A 21,598-nucleotide genomic window follows, 5' to 3' on the forward strand; every position below is an offset into this window, starting at 1 on the left:
GACAGCGTTAAAGGGCTTATTCGTAAAGCAGAAATAGTGCTGCTGCTCTTCGCGAATATCTATGCATTAAAGGAATACGGAGGCGGACCTTTCTCCGCACAGGGGCTGAAGAATTGGCGTTTTCGGAATTGCGCCTTGAAGATACTGTTACCATGGCTGAGAATGGTAGACGCAGTGCGCAATCTTCAGCAGTGCACGGGCTGTCACGACCGCTAAACACCCCACGGTCCACCGTTGTTTCCAGCAGCAGAAGAGCAATCTCTAGTGCCGTTCCAGCCTGTCGTGTGTGAAGATATTGGTGAATGTGACTACTGTTTTTCGTCTGGAACTTAAACATAATACGGCAATCAACAAATCGCACCCCGGCAAGGACAGTAACACAACTCAAAAATGCACTATTTGAGATAAATAGACTTAAATAATTCTATAAAACTTAAACTGAAATAGTATTATCGTACTTTAAATTTGAAGTAAATTATTTTGGCAGTACACTCCGTTAGTCTATATCACAGTAATGTGGACATGTATTTTGTTATCAAATATGATGTGAAGCGAGATAATTATTTAATTATTTGAGTTGACATTTCTTGATTTTCAAAAACTATTTTGTTTTTGTTAAGACAGTTCTTGTATACTTTTGTGACTTTTTCCATCCCAAATAATGCAATATATTTTCTTATGTACTGTAATATTACAAGACATTCTGAATTCCATCCGACAAAATTAGTACTCAAGTTAAAAAGTGAAAAAGTAGTTGAAGTTGTTGTATTAGAAACATACAAAATAAAAAATTGTAATTTATGAAAATTAATACATCTCAATAAGGAACATCAATTACGTATTGTGTAAGGAACACAATTTACTATAACATAGACCCATAAATGGCCAACCATAAGGTAGGGATACTTTTCGCCGAGAAAAGGGATTCGGTATGAACTTTCTTTGTAGTAGAAACACTTTCCCCCGTTCTTGGACGATGCAAAGACGATCAAAATTTCGTAATATTTACAATAGCTGTAGTCAGTAGTGCCTGTTCCTTCAGTCATGTGTGCATGGATTTAGGACATTGTAAGATAGTCACGGTATAAACACTGACATTGTAATAATGGAATATGTTAATAATTCAATTCAACTTATATATGAAAAGTTACACAATTCAGAATGTGCCACTCTGCTTGAATGACCCAAGCACTCCTGGCATTAGCAACTCTTAAGTGACACTGCTCTTGCCGTGGTGCATCATGAAGTAGCCTACAACAAAGCTGGCAACTGCGCTGAAGTGGACAAATTGCAAGATAGAGACGTGACTTTTTTCGTGCACGCTGGAGCACTTCACACGTACCTTTCCGTGCCAAAAACTAAAATTTTTTTTACACGTGTATCACGTTCCTTGCCGGGGTGCGAAATATTACCCTGTTATGTGGAAGTTAGTGTTCCTTTCAGTGGTTTATTATTTTTCTTCCGTGTGTCCTTATAAATGTTTCTACGAAGTTTTATTGTCTTAAAACAGCACTCATTTTTCATGTGGACCTCATCAAGTAGCAAAAGGATTATAACTTCCCTGTATAAAGACGATGAAAGTATAATTAGAGACATCAGGGCTCCCATTACGGCGTACCAAGTCGTTCTTACATCGCACTATTAGCGACCGGTACAGAGAAGGGAGGAAGTGATACCCACACGTCATGCTTGCGAAATATAGATGGAGATTCAGAATGACATTGGTGTCAGAGATACACATGCCAGGAACATCAGCTTATCTAAAATATGTTCAGCTCATACTTCACCTCCACAAAAGCTGATGAGTGGAAATTGCACACAGTCCATAGGTGACACCTCGCATTACTAGTCGATATTCCTATCATTTATCGTGGAACCTTGCTCTCCTCGAAATACTCCAACGTACCTTCACTTCATATCATTTTCACCTGTTCGTTGTTAGTTCAACACAAGTAAACATCGGTTACGCAAATCGGAGAAACCACAACAGGAACTGCTAACCTGTAATAACGGAGATCAACATTGCGGCATGCGTAGGTCTACTTCCGCATTTGTCGTTTCACCATCGGATTCTCCTTCACACGGAAGTTAAACCACATCCTGTCGTGTACGGTAGTGTGTGCCAAGTCTGTGGTCATTTGCCGCAGCGTCACGGATCGCACGTTGGCACTTCTAACTCAACAGCTGAGCCGTCCTCGCAGGTCGGCGGGAACTTACTCTGACAGCTAAGCAAAACAAAAAGTCAAATTACATCTATACAAGGTATTTGAAAATTCCCGTACAAACTTGTAGGACTTGGGAAATAGAACATTTTGAATAGGACCCAAAGCCTGGAAACGGTAAAACATGTTCGCTAGGTAGGTATGCAACAGAGTAGTCATCGTGCGGGGCGGTTACGTCGGATCGGCTGAATTCTGTCCTACCTTTTTGACCTGGTTAGGGCCTCGTTCACGTGTCTGTCAACGTTAGAACAAAATGAATTAGTACACGTTTGTACAATACTCCTGCATGATCCTTCTGAATGGCGACTCTCACATTAATTGAACTGCTCGTCGCCTTTATCAAGACCTTTCTCCTCAACGTCCGATTCCATCGCATGCCCTTTTCACCACAACTTCGCAGCAGCTAGGAAAACGAAGAAAGTACAGAAAATATTTCAAATTCCCAGCTCAGAAATCGACCATCCAAAATGGACGAAGATTTGTTCAACTCTGCGGGATATTGAGCCTTAAAATGATGCGAACACAGTTCACAAAGAAACCACCAACACAGATTAACGCCCACATCAGTTAATTACAAATAGACCATGTCGAAATCTCTCATTCAAACCACAGAGAACCTATGAACGGCCAAATCAGAAAGATGGACTCACATCATTTCATGACAAGAATGAAATTGCATTTAAGACCTCAGATTTTCACTGGAAAGAAGACACGAATCACCAAATTTGACACGAGTAGGATCCAACCATCTGTTAAGGAAGAACAAGAGAAGCACTCAAGTCATTTGCAAAAACTTAAAAGCAAATTCATCTAAACCGCTCAACAACTAATTCTTTCGCAGAACGGAAAACACCACCCGTGGTGGAATGACGAATATGAATATTCCACTCAATCTCAAAAGAAACAAAGACATTACTGTGAGAACTTCAAAACTAATCTCAGAATATAAACTAGAAAGTTTCTTCAGGAATGAAATTAGACACAATAAAGGAAACTGCAAGGAACTACTTAACTGCCCAAAAACAACACGAAGCAAAAGAACCTGAAGACACTAATCCCAATTACTTACTGTCAAATGAACAAACAGCCAGAGAGATCAAAACGCAAAAAAACAGCTTCGAGTGACGACTGAATCGTATCATAAACCATCGAACCAGTAGGCTCAAACATCTTACAAAAAATCATGCAAGACATTTGGCAAACAGAACACTTTTCAAAAAAAACTGGAAAAAGGCATTAACTCGTATAGTACACATGGAGATCCACAGAAAAGATATCAATAATTACAGGGAGGTACACAGGACAGACAAATAATTAGTGAAATCGCACCAGTATCAGTTGCATACTAAGTTATGCTCTTATCAATAGAACACAGAAACAACTACAACCAACCAGTGTGTTTGTAGCAAAAAATTAGATCTGTTGATTTCGAAAAAGCCTATGACTCAGTTGACCGAGAATAATTCTTCCAAATATTAAAAGAACAAGATACAGATTTGAAAGCGCTTGTCACCATAATGCACGGATACAAAGTCAAAGATTAAATTTATGGGAGAACTCTCAGTAAGATGCGAATAAGACAAGGAGATGGGCTGTCCTCATTCCTTTAAACTAGGTTTTTGAGAAAGTGATTCAGAAATCAATCCTCAAAATTGACCAATCACTTTAGGGAGAGGCAGGTTACCTATATGTTGTCAAGCATTTGCAAACGATTTAGCGGTATTAACCTGGGACATTACATTAGCCCAAAGACATATCGAACTCTTGAAGTAAAAAATTGCAGAATGTCTGTCCCTAGCTATCTTTTGAAAAGAATTATATGACCCGCAACAAAGAAGCATAAATATTCGTAGACAAAAAACCGCAAAATTAAGAGTTTCACAATCTATCTCGGTGCAACGGTTCAGGAAAATGGACCTAACCAAACGAAAAATATTTAGAGCGAAATATCTCCAAAAACACACAATTAAGACACTGCAAATCAGTAATTAAACCTGAATGCGTCTATGGGTCAAGAACACTTACGTTGATCTGGAAAAAATATGAGACCATTGAGAAACAGGAACCCAACTCGTAAGAAAAATTCCAAGTCCAAAAACTTATAGACGAATAGTACAGACTCAGAAACAATTAGGAAATCAAACAATACACACATTGATAGTGATATGAAAAAAACGCAAGTTCTATGGACACATTAAAAGAATGAACTCATACATTTACAAAGCAAGTAGATTTTTTTGTCAACAGGAGCAAAGCCGAAAAGGACTGATGTAATTGTTGGCGAGATCGAAACTGACCCGAAATCGGCAACAATTACTCCAGAAGATATCCAGAACCGTGAAATTTTCAGATCCAAACTTCACAAATGGCAAGCTAAGAGGAAAATCCGAAGAAGACTTGGACAACATGATCTGAAGAAAAAGGAAGACCATAGGAAGAGAATGTGGGAAATAGGGCACAAAGGAAGGCAAATGCCAGTCTGCGAGTACTTTCTGTAGTCCTAATGGGCTTATCGTAAATTATAGTAACAGTAATAAATCATAATAGCAATAGTAGTAATAGGAATAGTGAAAGTGTAATGATAATGGATGAATGGAAAGTCATTTGAGAAGACTGAAGGTACTATAGATAAAGAAAAGGCCGGGTCTTGGATGACAAACGGAGCCCTGACAAAGGCAACTGAAAGACCGATCTTTTGCTGTGCAGGAGAAAGCTATGAGAACTAATTCGAAAGGCCAGAACAGAGAAGTCAGTGCAGAGGGCGCAAAAGGCAAACTTTGCAAAGAAGCCGAGGAAACAACTGGTTATATCATGAGCTGTAGCAAAACGATTGCTGAGACTGATTAGTCAGAGGCACAATGACGTGGAATGAATGATCCAGTGAAACTTAAGCCAAAGCTACCATCTAATGGTGCCAAAGAGGTGGTCGGATCGCAAGCCAAAGGATATTGCCGAAAACGATCATACCAAATTATTGTGGGACTTGAAATTTCAGACACATCAAATGCTGGAATAAACATCCAGCTGTTGAGAAAAAGAAAGTGTGTATAATTGACATCGCCACCAACAGTGATAGAATAGATGAGAAAATTTTTTAAATTTTCACAAACCTTGATCCAGCAGCGGGCAACTGAGCAACGATCGGTGTTTACACGGTGGGACCACTGGATATCGGAGGCTCGGACGAGCGTTAAGTCAAATGCAGCTGCTTCCAGTTTAATTGATACCGGCTGCACTAGGTGTCATTAAGTGTGTAACTTATTGAGCTGGTAATGTAGCTACATGCTGTTTCTGTTGCAGGTGTCAGATACTGTAGTGGAACCATACAACGCGACCCTGTCGGTGCATCAGCTGGTGGAGAACACAGACGAAACTTACTGCATAGACAACGAGGCGCTCTACGACATCTGCTTCCGGACTCTCAAGCTGCCCAATCCCAGCTACAGCGATCTCAACCATCTCGTTTCGCTCACCATGTCTGGAGTCACAACGTGTCTTAGGTACGTCTCTTAACCGAGAGGGGGAAATGTCGATATTGATAGCGTATTGTCGATGTATGAGTACAGGGTTGTTGAGGTAATCATTGTATTCTTATTATTTATAGTGATATATGTTCCTCACATTCGACAAGAGCACCATTTACGACCCAACAAAATTACCATCTCCTTGGTGTGGGAGAGAGATTCCGAAACATTTGTAGTGTTACACTTTCAGCAGCTTGTCCAATTTGGTCTCGGAGCTTTACGAATGAGTTGGTACGGTGTCTGCGAATTAAATATCGCTTGCTAAATCCCCAGTCCTTAAAGTATTTGGGTATGAGGTAGGTAGGGCGCAGCGCTCAGATCTTGGATCCTTCGCGCCTAGTCCATCTTCCAGGAAAACCGCAAGTATTTGGCATAACAGCATGGTACTCTGACCTGTTGCAACATCATACACACATTCATCCAGCACAATTTGTGATAAAAGAAACTGTTATAGCGTATCCGGATACATTGCGCCATTGCTGAATTTTTCGACGAAGAAGAATGGCCCGTAGAATTTTTCAGTGAAGTTCCATCCATCCACACATTAACTTCGGGGACTTCCGTTCGAATCAGGTGCTCCAGTGATGGTACGTGAACCCAGATGATGCAGTTACGTTGACTAACCGTTCCATAAATTGAGAATGTCGCCTCGCCTCGCCACTGAATGGTATTTGGTTGACGACGTTGAGATTTTCATCTACTTCAAGCTAATCCTCACAAACGTTCATAGGATCTGTCAAATCCCCGTCATGTAACTAGTGGAGAACCTGCAGGTGGCCCAACGGTCATGGAATGTTTTGATGTTTTCGATTGAGATAATGGGTGGACTTCACTGGGTTCGTTCTCAACGGTAGCAGTGCACTCAGGTTTGCTTACTAATTGTTGAGTTGCCTTATCAGTAGGTTCAGATGTGATATCGATGATGTAACTTCGTTCGAATTTCATCATACGAAAACCAGTGCAATCTCCACATCTCAAAGCCTGGCATCCACTGTACAGTAAACATCAGCTTACTCAGATACCTATAATGGCAGAACACATGTTTAGCGGTGCCATGAAACTAATTCATCATTTTCAACCACTGCTTTTACATCTGCAATGCACTAGCGCGTTCCAGGTGGTAAAAATTAAAGTGCAGCTACTACAGATCTCCAGTGTGGGCTGTAATTATCGTATGGAGCGAAACTTGCAGACATTATAATGCGGAACCTATCTACATTGGAAAAAAATAATTCTAATTTTGGCCACCAGGTGCAAATTTGGCTCTACAAATACGAGAAATACGTACACAAATGTTTCCTATGTGATGAATTAGGAACGGCATGTTGGCCCAAAAGGTCAAACAAGTAAGAGAAGTACAATATTGAATTTCATATTCACCACCACTTCTTCACAGCGCCACATTTGCACCTGGTGGCCAAAATTGGAACTATTTTTTTTCCCGCGTAAATCTGTTCCCCACTAACGTGTTAGCATATCTACCAAGTTTTGCTACCGTAGAATTACAGCCCACACTGGACCTCTGTGAGTGGTTTCACTTTAAGGAAACCATCCACTACATCTTACCGCTACACCACCGTTTTCTGCAAAAATCTATACATTTCTGGACACCTTGTACGTATGTTATTTCTTAAAAGATGTTGTTTCTTACTAGATTACATCGTTGCCACTTGTACAGGTTCCCCGGGCAGCTGAACGCGGACCTGCGTAAGCTGGCGGTGAACATGGTGCCGTTCCCGCGGCTTCACTTCTTCATGCCGGGCTTCGCACCGCTGACGTCGCGCGGTTCACAACAGTACCGCGCGCTCACAGTGCCAGAACTCACGCAGCAGATGTTCGACGCGAAGAACATGATGGCCGCCTGCGATCCCAGGCACGGCCGATATCTCACCGTCGCCGCAGTCTTCCGTGGGCGCATGTCCATGAAGGAGGTACGTTACGTCCCATCACCTGTATGTATGTTAACCAGGGATCTAGAAACGATGGAGAGGCTCCGTCCCCGCTGCAGCCGCAGTGGTCCACAACCCTACGACGACTACCGCAGTCCACTTCACCCCTCCGCCGCCCCACACCGAACCCAGGGTTATTGTGCGGTCCGGCCCCCGGTGGACCCCCCAGGGAACGTCTCACACCAGACGAGTGTAACCCCTATGTTTGCGGGGTATAGTAATGGTGGTGTACGCGTACGTGGAGAACTTGTTTACGCAGCAATCGCTGACATAGGTAACTGAGGCGGAATAACGGAAACCAGCCCGCATTCGCCGAGGCAGATGGAAAACCACCTAAAAACCATCCACAGACTGGCCAGTTCACCGGACCTCGACACAAATCTGCCGGGCGGATTCGTGCTGGGGACCAGGCGCTCCTTTCCCGGAAAGCCGTGCGTTAGAGCGCACCTGTATGTCAACGAATGATAACGTTAACAGATCTGATACCTTGTGAAGTAGCAGGACAATATAGTGAAGAAAAGACGCCAGACAAAATGCCTCCAATTTGCGCGTAACACAATGCAGTGCTGCCCTGCGTTCTAGCGTAACTCTGGTCCACAAGTAATGGTGTCCCTACTGTGCGTGTGCCTTCTAAGCTTTCATTCCCAATGTCCAATATTTCATGGACATTAACTGTCGAAACATTAACTGTAAGTATTCGAAATTTAGTTGGAGGGCAGATCTCACATATACAAGAACAGGGGAGACATTAAGAGTTGCGAGTGTTTGCTTGTAACCCTTCCAATGTCATTGTTCAGATTTCAGTGTTGTGGTCGTCAGTCCAGAGACTGGTTTGATGCAGATCTCCGTGCTATTCTATCCTGTACAAGCTTCATCATCTCCCAGTACCTACTGCAACCTACATCCTTCTGAATCTGTTTAATGTATTCATCTCTTGGTCTCCCTCTGTGATTTTTACCCTCCACGCTTCCCTCCAATACTAAATTTGTGAGCCCTTGATGCCTCAGAATGTGTCCTACCAACCGATCTCCTCTTCTAGGCAAGTTGTGCCACAAATTCCACTTCTCCCCAATTACGTTCAGTACCTCATTAGTTACGTGATCCATCCACCATCTAATCTTCAGCATTCTTCTGTAGCATCACATTTCGAAGGCTTCTAGTTTCTTCTTGTCTGAACTATTTATCGTCCATGTTTCACTTTCAGACAGGGATACACTCCATACAATTGCTTTTAGAAAAGACTTCCTGACACTTAAAAATCTATATTCGATGTTAACAAATATTTCTTCTTCAAAAACGTTTCTTTTGTCATTGGCAGTCTAAATTTTACATCCCCTCTACTTCGACCATCATCAGTTATTTTGCTTCCCAAACAGCAAAACTCATCTATTACTTTAAGTGCCTCATTTCCTAATCTAATTTCTTCAGCATCACCTGACTTAATTCGACTACATTCCATTATCCTCGTTTTGCTTTTGTTGTTCATCTTCTAGCCTCCTTTAAAGACACTGTCCATTTTGTTCAGTTGTCCCCCAGGGGGCTCACGGTTCTTTCGTGAGTTCGTGCGTGGCGCACATGGGGCCTGAGCTATTGCAGCCCATTCTTCATTCCCTAGCTGCATTTCCTTTTCCCTGCCGTCTTCCTTGCTATCCTCGCTCCTGCCCCGTTGCCACCTCCTTCCCCTTTCTCGGTGTTCTGACAGGCCGACCTATTCCCCTGGTTTCCCGTATTGGTTGCAATAATGTGGCCCAGCAATGCAGCTGCAAAAGTGCAGCTTACTCAAGAAATAGTTGCTGAATCTGAAGGTAGAACTTCGATAAATTACTTGAAGGGACCAAGTAGACAGTTAACATAGGACTCCTGTTTCTTTCATCTCTCAGTAATAAAAGGGTTCCATGTTCTTCAACGTTAAATTAAAACATTACTCGAAAAAATTTCAGTTAAGTACTAGTGTTGCTATAGGAAAATAACATGGAATTCTGTTCGCAGGTGGACGAGCAGATGCTGAGCGTTCAGAACAAGAACAGCAGCTACTTCGTGGAGTGGATTCCCAACAACGTAAAGACGGCCGTGTGCGACATTCCGCCCAAGGGCCTCAGCATGTCCTCCACGTTTATCGGCAACACAACAGCCATACAGGTAAGCAATAAACTGCTAGAAGGGTGAGTCCAATAGTTTTCTGTGAACTGTTCAATCACAACGAGGTTTAAATTAAACAAAAACGTAGTGGAAATGTCGTTGACAGTGAAGATTATTGATCGGTACAGTAATACTTTGCGATATTCCTTTATGCTTGGTCATAATTGTCCCTCCTAATTCTACTTCTAACAGGGAGCTGGTGTTTACCTAAAGTGCTTACTTGTAGTAAATCCCGAACTGGCGTCGAAGTGGTGTCGGCGACGTAAGTAGGTTCAGTTCGTCACTTACTGTCCTTTGCAGATGGAGCGCTTACTGACGAAAAGAACTTCATATGCCCTTGGAGGGTAATTATTAGTGAATGAAAAAAGGATGCCATTAATGGATATTAATTCTTTGGACTGAATACATATATCGAGACTTCACTTACACCTACCATGACTTAAAGAGTATATATTACATTAAATTAATCTCGGTGTGCATTTACTTTAAAGAACACAATTAATGCCAGAAATTTGCGTTCATTTCTTAGCCGATATATGTGGTGGTTGTCTTTTGTTCAGTATTTATCAAACTCTTCCACTCGGGCGCTCAAACTGCAAGCGAGTTCCGAAATTACTAGCTTCAACCGATCTTCCCACGAGGACCATCGTCACAGCCGTAACATCTGTTGCAACAGATGTCGTCTGTCCGTGACTGTGGGAACGGCCACTTATTGATAGCCAGCTGTAAGACTGCTAGCGTTCTGGACTTCTTAAGAAGTCATTACTAACGGTTAAATGTAACATTATTTCCAATGAATTAAGAATCGCGGAATATCGGAAACAGTAATAACTCGTACAGGGCTATTACAAATGATCGAAGCGATTTCATAAATTCACTGTAGCTCCATTCATTGACATGGTCACGACACACTACAGATACGTAGAAAAACTCATAAAGTTTTGTTCGGCTGAAGCCGCACTTCAGGTTTCTGCCGCCAGAGCGCTCGAGAGCGCGGTGAGACAAAATGGCGACAGGAGCCGAGAAAGCGTATGTCGTGCTTGAAATGCACTCACATCAGTCAGTCATAACAGTGCAACGACACTTCACGACGAAGTTCAACAAAGATCCACCAACTGCTAACTCCATTCGGCGATGGTATGCGCAGTTCAAAGCTTCTGGATGCCTCTGTAAGGGGAAATCAACGGGTCGGCCTGCAGTGAGCGAAGAAACGGTTGAACGCGTGCGGGCGAGTTTCACGCGTAGCCCGCGGAAAATTGGCTCATGCCACAACTGGAGACCGACAGCGCCGACTTCATCTTTCAACAGGATGGTGCTCCACCGCACTTCCATCATGATGTTCGGCATTTCTTAAACAGGAGATTGGAAAACCGATGGATCGGTCGTGGTGGAGATCATGATCAGCAATTCATGTCATGGCCTCCACGCTCTCCCGACTTAACCCCATGCGATTTCTTTCTGTGGGGTTATGTGAAAGATTCAGTGTTTAAACCTCCTCTACCAAGAAACGTGCCAGAACTGCGAGCTCGCATCAACGATGCTTTCGAACTCATTGATTGGGACATGCTGCGCCGAGTGTGGGAGGAACTTGATTATCGGCTTGATGTCTGCTGTATCACTAATGGGGCACATATCGAACATTTGTGAATGCCTAAAAAAACTTTTTGAGTTTTTGTATGTGTGTGCAAAGCATTGTGAAAATATCTCAAATAATAAAGATATTGTAGAGCTGTGAAATCGCTTCAATCATTTGTAATAACCCTGTACTTAAGTTTTTCAGAAGTATGCCTATCTTCCATTATGGCGATACTGAAGCAAACAGATTTGCAAATTACAATCTGGCGAAGTTATAAGTACAGACTACTTTCAAACAGGACGACACACCAATATGACTGTAGGGGCGGGGGTTCATTTGACCATTTTGTTTGGTTTATTCCCAGGGTTAGAATGCTAAACATAAATTGCTTGAAACACACACTGCAAACAATCGAGTTCTTACAATAACTGTTGGAGCTACAAAGCTCTTCTTGAACTCGGGCAGGTCTAAGAGGAATTCTTCAATAACTAGAGAATCCATGCCTTGCAGGTGTGAAGCAGTGCTGGCGATTTGTGGTAACCATGCCCTGTACTAGAGAAAGTAATTCTGATTGTTGACTCTGAGATATTCCACTCTGGCGGAGAAATACATCTATTGCCATAGACTAAAATTATAATTGACTACTAAAATATCATATTTCTATACATTGTACGTCAACTAAAATCCACCCAACCACACAAGGAGAAACCAAAAAAGGAGAAATTAGATAGAATAAAAGCCTATTCTTACATATATAATTCCAAACGTAATTCCGTAACTGTTTTTGATGTAGGCCTATTTCACAACAAAGCTGTGCGCTATAAATACATTAGACAGACAGCAAATTTGGTTAAAGGGTAACCACTGCTGACTTGGAGGTAGCTTTCGAAAGGTTGGATTCTTGTTGGTTACTGTCTCTCAACAAAAGTATTATGCACCTGGAGTCAGGCAGCTTGTCAAAGAAGAATATTTTTTCTTAAATGGGTACCAATTCTACATTGGCACTAAACATGTTCGTTCAAAATGACTACGCAGTACTGATGTACTTAGGCTATATTACACAAAATAGGTCTGTAGAGATATTTTCTCACAAATTTTTGTCTTCCTCAAAAAAAACCTACTTGCCTTCAATTCTACCACGATAAAACTGAAATATGCAGTAAATGGCTATCAGACTATTGGTGGCTAGGACTAGACACTATTCGGTGGAAATGCAGTAAATAAAATTAATCCCGCCCTAAAAATGTCGATAAACTTCGAAAATGGAATGACACTCCATAGACAAATGCTATAGCACTGTTAATTTACGGAACGCAGATTACAACGCCATTTATTCATACAACACTGCACAATCACTTGAATGCAGACACTACTCTGTGAAAAAGAACTGACGGAAAGTGAAATATATTCACCCCACACAACTGTCAGCAAGATTACTCAGCATTATTCTCTTACACGCGTCTATAAATCACAAAATACCTTATTTACCCACGACTTTTCAATATTGAGCTGCGGAAATACAATGCTGCTGTTTTATTTCATTTGAATAAATTGCTCGGTATTGTGTTGCATAAAGTATTGTATATTTATAAAATTTCTATACGTTGAGAAACTGGTTATTATCTAGTACGAAACTGAAATGGTGTATTCTTCATGGTTGCTGACTTAGTTAATCAAAACAGATAAATCTGTCACATTGGAGGAAATGTTTTACATAGCCAGTTCTAATAATGACCAAATAAATCCTCTGCAAGTAACTACTTAATTACAACCCACAAATTTTACTGATTAAAACAGAGCAAGTATGACAGACACCACACACCTCAAGTATTAGTAGATTTGAACATTCTACCATATACAATATTGCCAAGAAAAGAAAATTAAATTACTCTAAAGCTGTAATGTCGGAAAACGTTGTGGATTGTGCGATATTTGACAAAGAAATGATGCCGTGACAGAAACAGGGCCATAAGCCCAAATGAAGCAATAATTATGCACACTACCAGCTGGAAGTTGAATCGACTGCTGCTACATAAAAAGAATGCATAACAGTGTGTTTCAGATATCTCTCTCTCTCTCTCTCTCTCTCTCTCTCTCTCTCTCTCTCTCTCTGGGTACTGAGACAGTTATTCCATCTGTGCATAAACTGGTTCTGTGACCTGTTCTGTCTGATGTTATTTGTCAACTCCGTAGGAAGTTTGATGCAAGTATGAATTTGTTTCAGGAATTGTTCCGGCGAATCTCGGAGCAGTTCGCCGCCATGTTTCGGCGTAAGGCTTTCTTGCATTGGTACACTGGTGAAGGCATGGACGAAATGGAATTTACTGAGGCAGAGTCTAATATGAATGATTTGGTCAGCGAGTACCAGCAGTACCAGGTTAGTAGCGATTGTTCCATGAACCTGAAGAACTGGCTGCTAACGAACAGCCTTGGTGTCAACTGAATGAAAGGCCTTTTTGAAAGCAAAAACATTACTGTGTGTCGATTTCAGTGATCTATGGTGAATGGTTGATTTCAGGATAATGTATTTGGAACAGACATACCCTTCATAAAACCAACTTGATATTCACCTAAATGACTGTCCAATATTGGTTCTACTTTTAGTAAAATCTTTGAACGTATTTAGGGCCATACATATAAAATATTCACAACAGGTACCTTCCACTCGCCTGAGATTTTGTCCTGTATTCCAGATTTCCACAAAGATGAATTTTACTCATTTTCTGTTTTTGGTATAGACCATTCCTAAATGTCTGCTGTAATAATCTTCTACACAAGATTTATTGTTTAAGGTTTTAATTACTTTGTGGTGACTACTGACAGTTAACCAAACAACTTCAACAAAGGAAGTGAAGATCATTGACTTCAGTTTACTTTGGATCATTTCTGTTTATGCATATGTTTGGTTGTGTGTTTGAGGTATGAATAAATAATGGAGTTGCACAACTAATTTGGTTTTTGTGTCAGTCTCTGCCAAGTTTAGTAGCTGAAACTTCTTCAATGTCTTTGATAGTTGGAGGTAAATCTTCATGTGTTCTAGAATTCAACTTCTGGATTTGTTCTAGACAGTTAAGAAGCTAATAAAAATATTTTGCACGTCTTCTGCAATTTTATGTCTTACTTAAGCTTGCCAGTTCCACACTGTTGGGTTCTCATACCCCTGCAGCATGCCATTCAATGATAAAAATCACGGACATTCTTTTTTGAAAAGCCTTCCTAAATTTCTGCAATTTTTCTCTTTCCAAAATCTCTTTTAGTTCTAATTATTCTTCCTGATTCCTTCAGGTTTAAATTGAGGAGTGTTCAATTTTTCATAAGCATGTCCAGTTTTCCACTTTCTGGTTCTCTGTTAAAGCTTCCACACATTTCATTCTTTTTTTATTGACTGAGCCAAATGTTTTCTGTACAATATTATTGATTCCTATAGATAATTGTGTCCATTTGACATGTTCAGCTATTTTTTGTCTTGATACTTTCGAATTGATTCTTTTGTTGTAATAAGTCTGTTATATTTTATTAGATTTTGGCAATTTTCATTTTATTTTATTAGAGAAGATTTTGATTTTAGAGGGAATTATGATCAGAATTGGTGGTGGTGGTGGTGGTGGTGGTGGTGGTGGTGGTGGTGGTGGTGGTGGTGGTGGTGCTACTATACATCAGTTTCACTGAAAACCAAGCAGATAAAAGATTTCAAATTACAAAACTATAGTTCTGTTCAATAACTGAGCCCTAACCTGTTCACTCTTGCCAAAAAGACATGGTTCTCAGTAACTGGTGAAAGGTCTTGAGTAGGTAACATTGGTTGTTACAATGATAATAAAGAAGTAACTGGTATGTGTCATTCAGTTTCTTGCCAAAAAGCAAATCATACAGGTATTTATTCACTGTAATCACTGCTTTCACAAATATGACCAAAAAATTATCATACAAAAATTTAGATACAAGGAATAAAGAGATGTGAGTAATCATACTGATACTGTTGCAATATGTGTGAGGTGTACCATTTTTCATGCAGGAGGCCACGGCAGATGATGACTATGAGGACCAGGAGGAGTACGAGGAAGAGGCTGCTGAGGATGCTGGTGCAGGTGGCGAGTCGTATGGCATGGAGGACACACGGGTGATGGGCTAGCCACGCTGTGATGGTGTGCCTACATAAGACTGCTAAAGTAGACTGTCACTCTACTCCTCTACGACACACTGCTTCCTTCTCAGTTGTTGGCTTCATACATTTCTCTGATACTGAGCTTAAAGCACTTGGAAAATGTATGGAGCACATAATGCAATTTTTGTAAGCTTTCAGTCAAATTTTTTTATACTGTGTACAGATTTATTTAAATAAAAGTTTTTAAAGTAAATATTTTTCATTTCTAAGCTATAGTAGCTCATCTAGAAAAATCTTTTATACAATGTACAGATTTATTTAAATAAATTTTATTAAACTGAAAATTTGTAGTCTTGTATTACAGATTGTGTGTCTAGTTTATTAGTCAGAAGAATGGAAGGCTAGTGAATTTGGTAACCTTTGTTCTATAAACAAATTCATTTGCTCTGGTGTTTCAGTGACCAAAAAACTAATGATACCGGTAGAGAAAATGAGATGCTGTAAACTAGAGTTACATTGTTCAAGCTCATCTTTCATAGCTGTTCAAATAAATGAAAAACTTAATACTTACTGGCCAATAACATTTTGCCTAAATCAGTCTATTCCAAATGTCTCTAAGTAGCTAAGTGGGTCTAGAATGTTTCTTGCATAACTCTTACTTTTGACAGAGGAAACAAGATATTGGAAGTAAATGGGATTCAGAAATACATGAAACCGAATCCTCCATTTCATTTTTGTGGCAGGTATTATCTTAATATTTCAGAAATACTGATAGCAGAAATGCTAAAATACATGCACTGGGAATTTGGTTCTTTCAAGAGGTTCAAGAAAAAATAGGCAGTTTCTTGATAATCTCACAAGACCTTTCAGTGTGTTGAACTGTGGCTTCAAAGTTAAGCCCAAAAACCACGTGTTCGGAGTTACAACGTAGTGCCATATCTACTAATCGCTGGTATTGAAGTAACAAATGCGATTATTATGGGCACTAAACACCATCTTTCATGTAGCAATATGCACCTTCAAATGGCTGCATTTTTGCTTTTCGCAGAACGATAGGTCCACTGGTAGTTTTCCACTGAATAAAGTTATATTTGCTTTTCCACTTGTCTCGAAAATGACAATCCTACACAGATATGAACAGAAGAGTTTTCACTGTATGCACACTAAGAAATAATAGGAGAATAAAGGTTATTCACTTTTTAAAGGAAGATTTTTAAAATCAAAGGTAGTATCCAAGTCAGTAGCTCTAATTTTAGCACATGTAAATCTGCTGTTTAAACAAATACAATAATTCATCCATGAAGTATGGAGGTGTCATCATTTACTTTTGGGAGTGGACATGAATTTGACCTTGAACTGGAGGAATAATGGGTAACATGCCATATTAATATACTAAAGGGAAATTTGCATGAATATGATAAAACTTAAGTTTGGTTTGAAAACATGACATGAAGTGGCCTCTGCCATGCACTGAATGGTGGTGTGCTGATTATATACTTGAAAACAATTTTTTCTTCCACCAGGACAGTAGTGACATAAACACTGCCACAAATACTCTGGTTACTGTACTACACTTCAGAATAGCTGAAGACATTCCACTATCTAATTTGTACATTTTGACAATTTATTGAACATCTTAGTGTGCTGCACTAAAAGCAATGGTACTGAGGATGTAAGTGATATGTAGAAGCTATTTCCAGAAACTTGCTGCAAAATGTCACGAGTAGACATATCAAAACTGACTGGATTGACTAATAGATAACCCTGAAGAGAACTTCAGCAGAAGAAACAAGAAAACTGTTTATTATGGTTCTTACTATTCCACAACGTACGCCAGTGGTTCACATTTTGGATTTTCTGCTTCATCTGAATGTTGATAATGTACCAGGGATTCACACACCATGCAACATATTAAACTTATTTTGTGTCAGAACATTTAAGTTTTCAGATATATGTAGTGTGCTAGCTCAAGAATTAGCCACAGGAATGATTAAAAGAAAAAAATTAAGGCTATTTGCACTTGTATTTTGATGCAATGTGTCGTTCCCATGTGTAAAATAAATCCATTATCTGCAATCTGCAGCTCATTGTTGTAAACAGTGATTCATATTGTAAATAACATCCAAAGCTGTCGAATAAAAATGTACATGATGGAGATGAGGTATGTAAAGGAATAATTTACTTAAGTTTAATTCCTAACGCATATTTAACAAAACATTTATCCCCCTCAAAATGTGTAGACCTGCACTAGTAACCTAGGAAGATGATGTAAGGGTACAAATATCGATCCTTACTTGGCAGATCATTCGCCTCCGTAGCGCAGCGGTAGCATTACAGCATACCACACAAGGGGGGTCCGGGTTCGATTCCCGGGAGGAAACTGAGTGTTGAGTGTTCATTCTCATCTTCATTGGCACCAAAGTTGCCAAAGTGGCGTCAACTAAAGAGACTTGCAATACGGCTGCCGAATCCCGAAGGGGATATCCCGACCATTAAATGCCATATGATCATCACATTTTTCACCTGTCAGATCAAATCTGCCCTTCCTAATCTCCAGTGGAGTATCAGTGACTTCTGTATGCCCAATACTACAAGCAGGCTGCCTACCAACAGTTGCGATCGATCCAGTCCAAACCAGCAGACCAAATGGGTCGCGGGTGCCGGATCGTGTATAAAACTGTGTAAACCAAAGATCGGGTTTACTTTAGTTATTGCATAATCAACTGACAATCAGAAAATACCTAACAGTGGCAAATTCAAAAAGAGGGTTAAGCGAATGATGGGGATAATAGAGTGCAGTGTGGTCAGCTGGGAACATAACGTCTGTGCTTAAAGAGAATTTATTCGAGTAAAAAATTGTTGAGGCTTTCAAGGCGACTTGTTGACAAACTGCCTGTAGGCTATTGTCTTGGATTCATCGGCAGACGTAAGTTTGATATTTGTCTGATGCTTCGCCAGCATAAGTGGCTAACACAGTCAAAGCTTCACCCACCATTGCTGGTGATGCACGGGTGTCGAGCCTGCGGCTGCAGATTGTATGTACCTGGCGAGCAAACGTCCAAGGGCTTCTCCACAGTCATTTCGGTGCTCATCTCTCTTTGCCACCTGCATAACGGAAATACATGATCCGTTCACCTTCAGGCTTTCTTCTTTGTTGTTGAAGCTATTGTCATGTTTGTGTATTTTTATGATTTCCCTGAACTTGCGTTCGCGCCTCGTGGTCTAGTGGCTAGTCTTGCTGCCTCTGTATCACAGGGCCCCGGGTTCGATTCCAGCTGGCTTAGGAATTTTCTCTGCTCGGGACTGGGTGTTTTTGTTGTCCTCATCACTTCATCATCATTCGTGACAGTGGCTAGATAGGACTGTGAAAAAAATTGCACTGTGTAAAAAGTCCCGGGCCCTAATGACCGCGCAGTTGAGCATCTCTCAAACCAATAATAATAATAATAATAATAATAGAGTTTGGTAGCTCTTCTCTACAGCAATAACTTCTGCGTCAGCGATTTCTACAATGTCGTCAGTCGTACAAAGCGCGTGTTCTGCCACTGCCGATTTTTCTACGTGCCGCAACCTGCAATGCCGCTTATTCAGTAATCCTGCTGTTGACTGATTGTCTGGACATTCCAACATGGACTTTTGAGCATGTACATGGCGTGCGGTACATTCCCGACATTGCAAGTGGGTCCCTTTTCTGCTCTGCCGTTCAGCGACACTTTTTGATATTCTTTGTCGGTTTATAAATAGCCTATACGCCCCGCTTGCGCAATATAGACAGATTGTCTGCCACACCGGGAATGTATGGCAGAAAGGCTGACCCGGCATTTTTTCTTCACTGACTTTGTGGCACTTATTATGGGAGTGGTGGAGTACCCATTGCTCCTCAGAAGTTTCCAGGTGTTGCATTTGGCGTCTGCAGTGCTGCGGCCCCCTTGTTCGCCTTGCACGCGTTACGAGCATGTTAATCATTCATCTTTCCTGGCTCGGGCGGTAATTTGACAGTCTGTGCAGGTATCTGTCCGTGTGTGTCTGTTTTCGATACATGCTGTGACTCAGGTTTTCACTATCCCTTGTGGCCTGCACATCCAGAAAGGGTAGCTGTTTGCCCTTTCCTAACTCCATTATAAATTTTACGCTGGCATGGAGTCTGTTCAAATGTCTTAAGTCACCGAGCTGTTCTTTACCATGACTCCACACAGCGAAGGTATCAATCGACGTATCTGTACCACACCTTAGGTTTACGAAGTACCAAATCCAGTGCCTATACTTCAAAATCTTTCATGAGGATGACCACGATTGGGCTAAGTGGATTACGCACGGTGACGCCTTCCAGCTGTTTGTAGAAGTTGCCATTCCACGTGAAATAGCTCGTGGTGAGCCATGCATGAAATGGTGATGCCTTGCGGGAAAATTGAACCGATGTGTTCCAGAGTGTCACTGGGTGGCACTTTAGTAAACAAAGAAACAAAATCAAAGCTGAACAGGATGTCGTTCAATCCAAGTTTCTTTCTTCAGCTTCTCAGTGACATGTCCTGAGTCCTTTATGTATGTGTCAGTCCCACGTGTGGCTGGAGCGGTGCGGCCACGTACTTCGTCAGTTTATACGTCGGTGAGACAGGAACGCTGACAGTTGGTCGTAATGGGACATTATTCTTATGGATATTTGGTGACCCATACAGCCGAAATGGTAAAGATTCTTGTTGCGTAGGTTCCTCTGTATGTCTACCGAAAGAGATCAGCCGTTGCTGACCCATCCCGTGCCCCTCCCCCCTACCCCCTTTCGCCGATAGCTCCAACCCGTGGTGCACTGCAGCTTCACTATTCCATTGCTATTTCTGTAAGAGTCGAATAGAAATGATGAAAGTTATTCAGTATCTTTCCGTTTTTTCCCAGAACAGATAATTATTTTGTTTAGTGAGGAACGTTTAGTTGACTAACGTATTATCTTAGGTAGAAAACAGAGCAATTAAAAAGACTGAATACTTAGTTGCTATCACAATTCCGAAGTTCTAGGGCTGTTTACTGGTAGCTTATTTTTTTTAGGTTAAACCCGTTTAAGGATGGTATCGCAAAAAACCAATTTATTATTATACCCTACTAGTAGTTACAAATAGCTGGCCGGCTTTTAGGGCAGTGTCTGGACAAATTTATTGTTGAATCAGGCTTTCGTATGTGTCCCGGCAACCGTAGACAGGCTACGTATCGGCAGGGGAACGATTGGGAGTTTATCAAAACTGGGATGTGTACCTTGAACGTAATTCTGCTCTCCTATGCTGTCAGAATTTACAAGTCAGAAGCCTGTCGACAGCGAAACAACTCAAACATCACATTAATCATAAGGAGGAGCGAAGAGCTGCCAGTTAAGTTCAAATGGTTCTGAGCACCATGGGACTTAACATCTGAGGTCATCAGTCCCCTTAGAACTACTTAAACCTAACTAAACTAAGAACATCACACACATACATGCCCGAGGCAGGATTCGAACCTGCGACCGTAGCAGTCTCGTAGCGGTTCCGGACTGAAGCGCCTAGAACCGCACGGCCACCGCGGCCGGCTGCCAGTTAAGAAATTTTATGGTTCTTTCTGTGAGCGAATCATTATTGTACACTGTCACATTATGTGACCTGTCAAAAACCTGAATAAACAGCTTTTGCAGCACGGACCCCTGCGAGATGTGCAGGAAGAGAGTCAATGAGGTTCTGAAAGATACTGGCAGGGATGTGGAGCCATACCGACTCCAGTGCTGTGTCCAGCTACGCTAGGTTTCTTGGCTGAGAGGTGATAGTACATATTCTCGTTTGGGTTTAAATCCAGGGAGTTTAATGAGCAGGGGAGAACGGTGAACTTAACTTCGTGCTCTGCTAACCACGCTACGCACACTGCGAAGACACGTTGCATTGTCCTGTGGGTAGACGCCATCCTGCCAAGGAAAAACATACTGCATGTAAGGGTGGATATGGCCGCCAAGGATGTATGCATACTTTTGTTGTCCAATTGTGCCTTCAGAATGACGAGATCACCCAGGGAACGCAATGAAAATATCTCCCGGATCATAACGCTCCCCCCTCCAGCCTGGACCTTTCCGA

The 21,598-nt window shown here is 41.2% G+C and overlaps 1 protein-coding gene across 1 annotated transcript in view; it reads left to right on the plus strand.

Moving 5' to 3' along the window:
* LOC126416798 (tubulin beta chain-like) overlaps positions 1-15,768 on the plus strand; it is an 86,461-nt gene extending 70,693 nt beyond the window's left edge. Inside the window, exons 5-9 of the mRNA XM_050084667.1 lie at positions 5,523-5,722; positions 7,425-7,677; positions 9,685-9,834; positions 13,635-13,787; positions 15,426-15,768. Coding sequence (XP_049940624.1) covers positions 5,523-5,722; positions 7,425-7,677; positions 9,685-9,834; positions 13,635-13,787; positions 15,426-15,542 — 873 coding nt within the window. The 3' untranslated portion in view covers positions 15,543-15,768. The remainder of the gene's footprint in view (positions 1-5,522; positions 5,723-7,424; positions 7,678-9,684; positions 9,835-13,634; positions 13,788-15,425) is intronic.
* The last annotated feature ends 5,830 nt before the right edge of the window (positions 15,769-21,598 follow it).

The sequence above is a fragment of the Schistocerca serialis genome, chromosome 8 (genome assembly GCF_023864345.2).
Source record: "Schistocerca serialis cubense isolate TAMUIC-IGC-003099 chromosome 8, iqSchSeri2.2, whole genome shotgun sequence".
NCBI classification, from domain to species: domain Eukaryota; kingdom Metazoa; phylum Arthropoda; class Insecta; order Orthoptera; family Acrididae; genus Schistocerca; species Schistocerca serialis.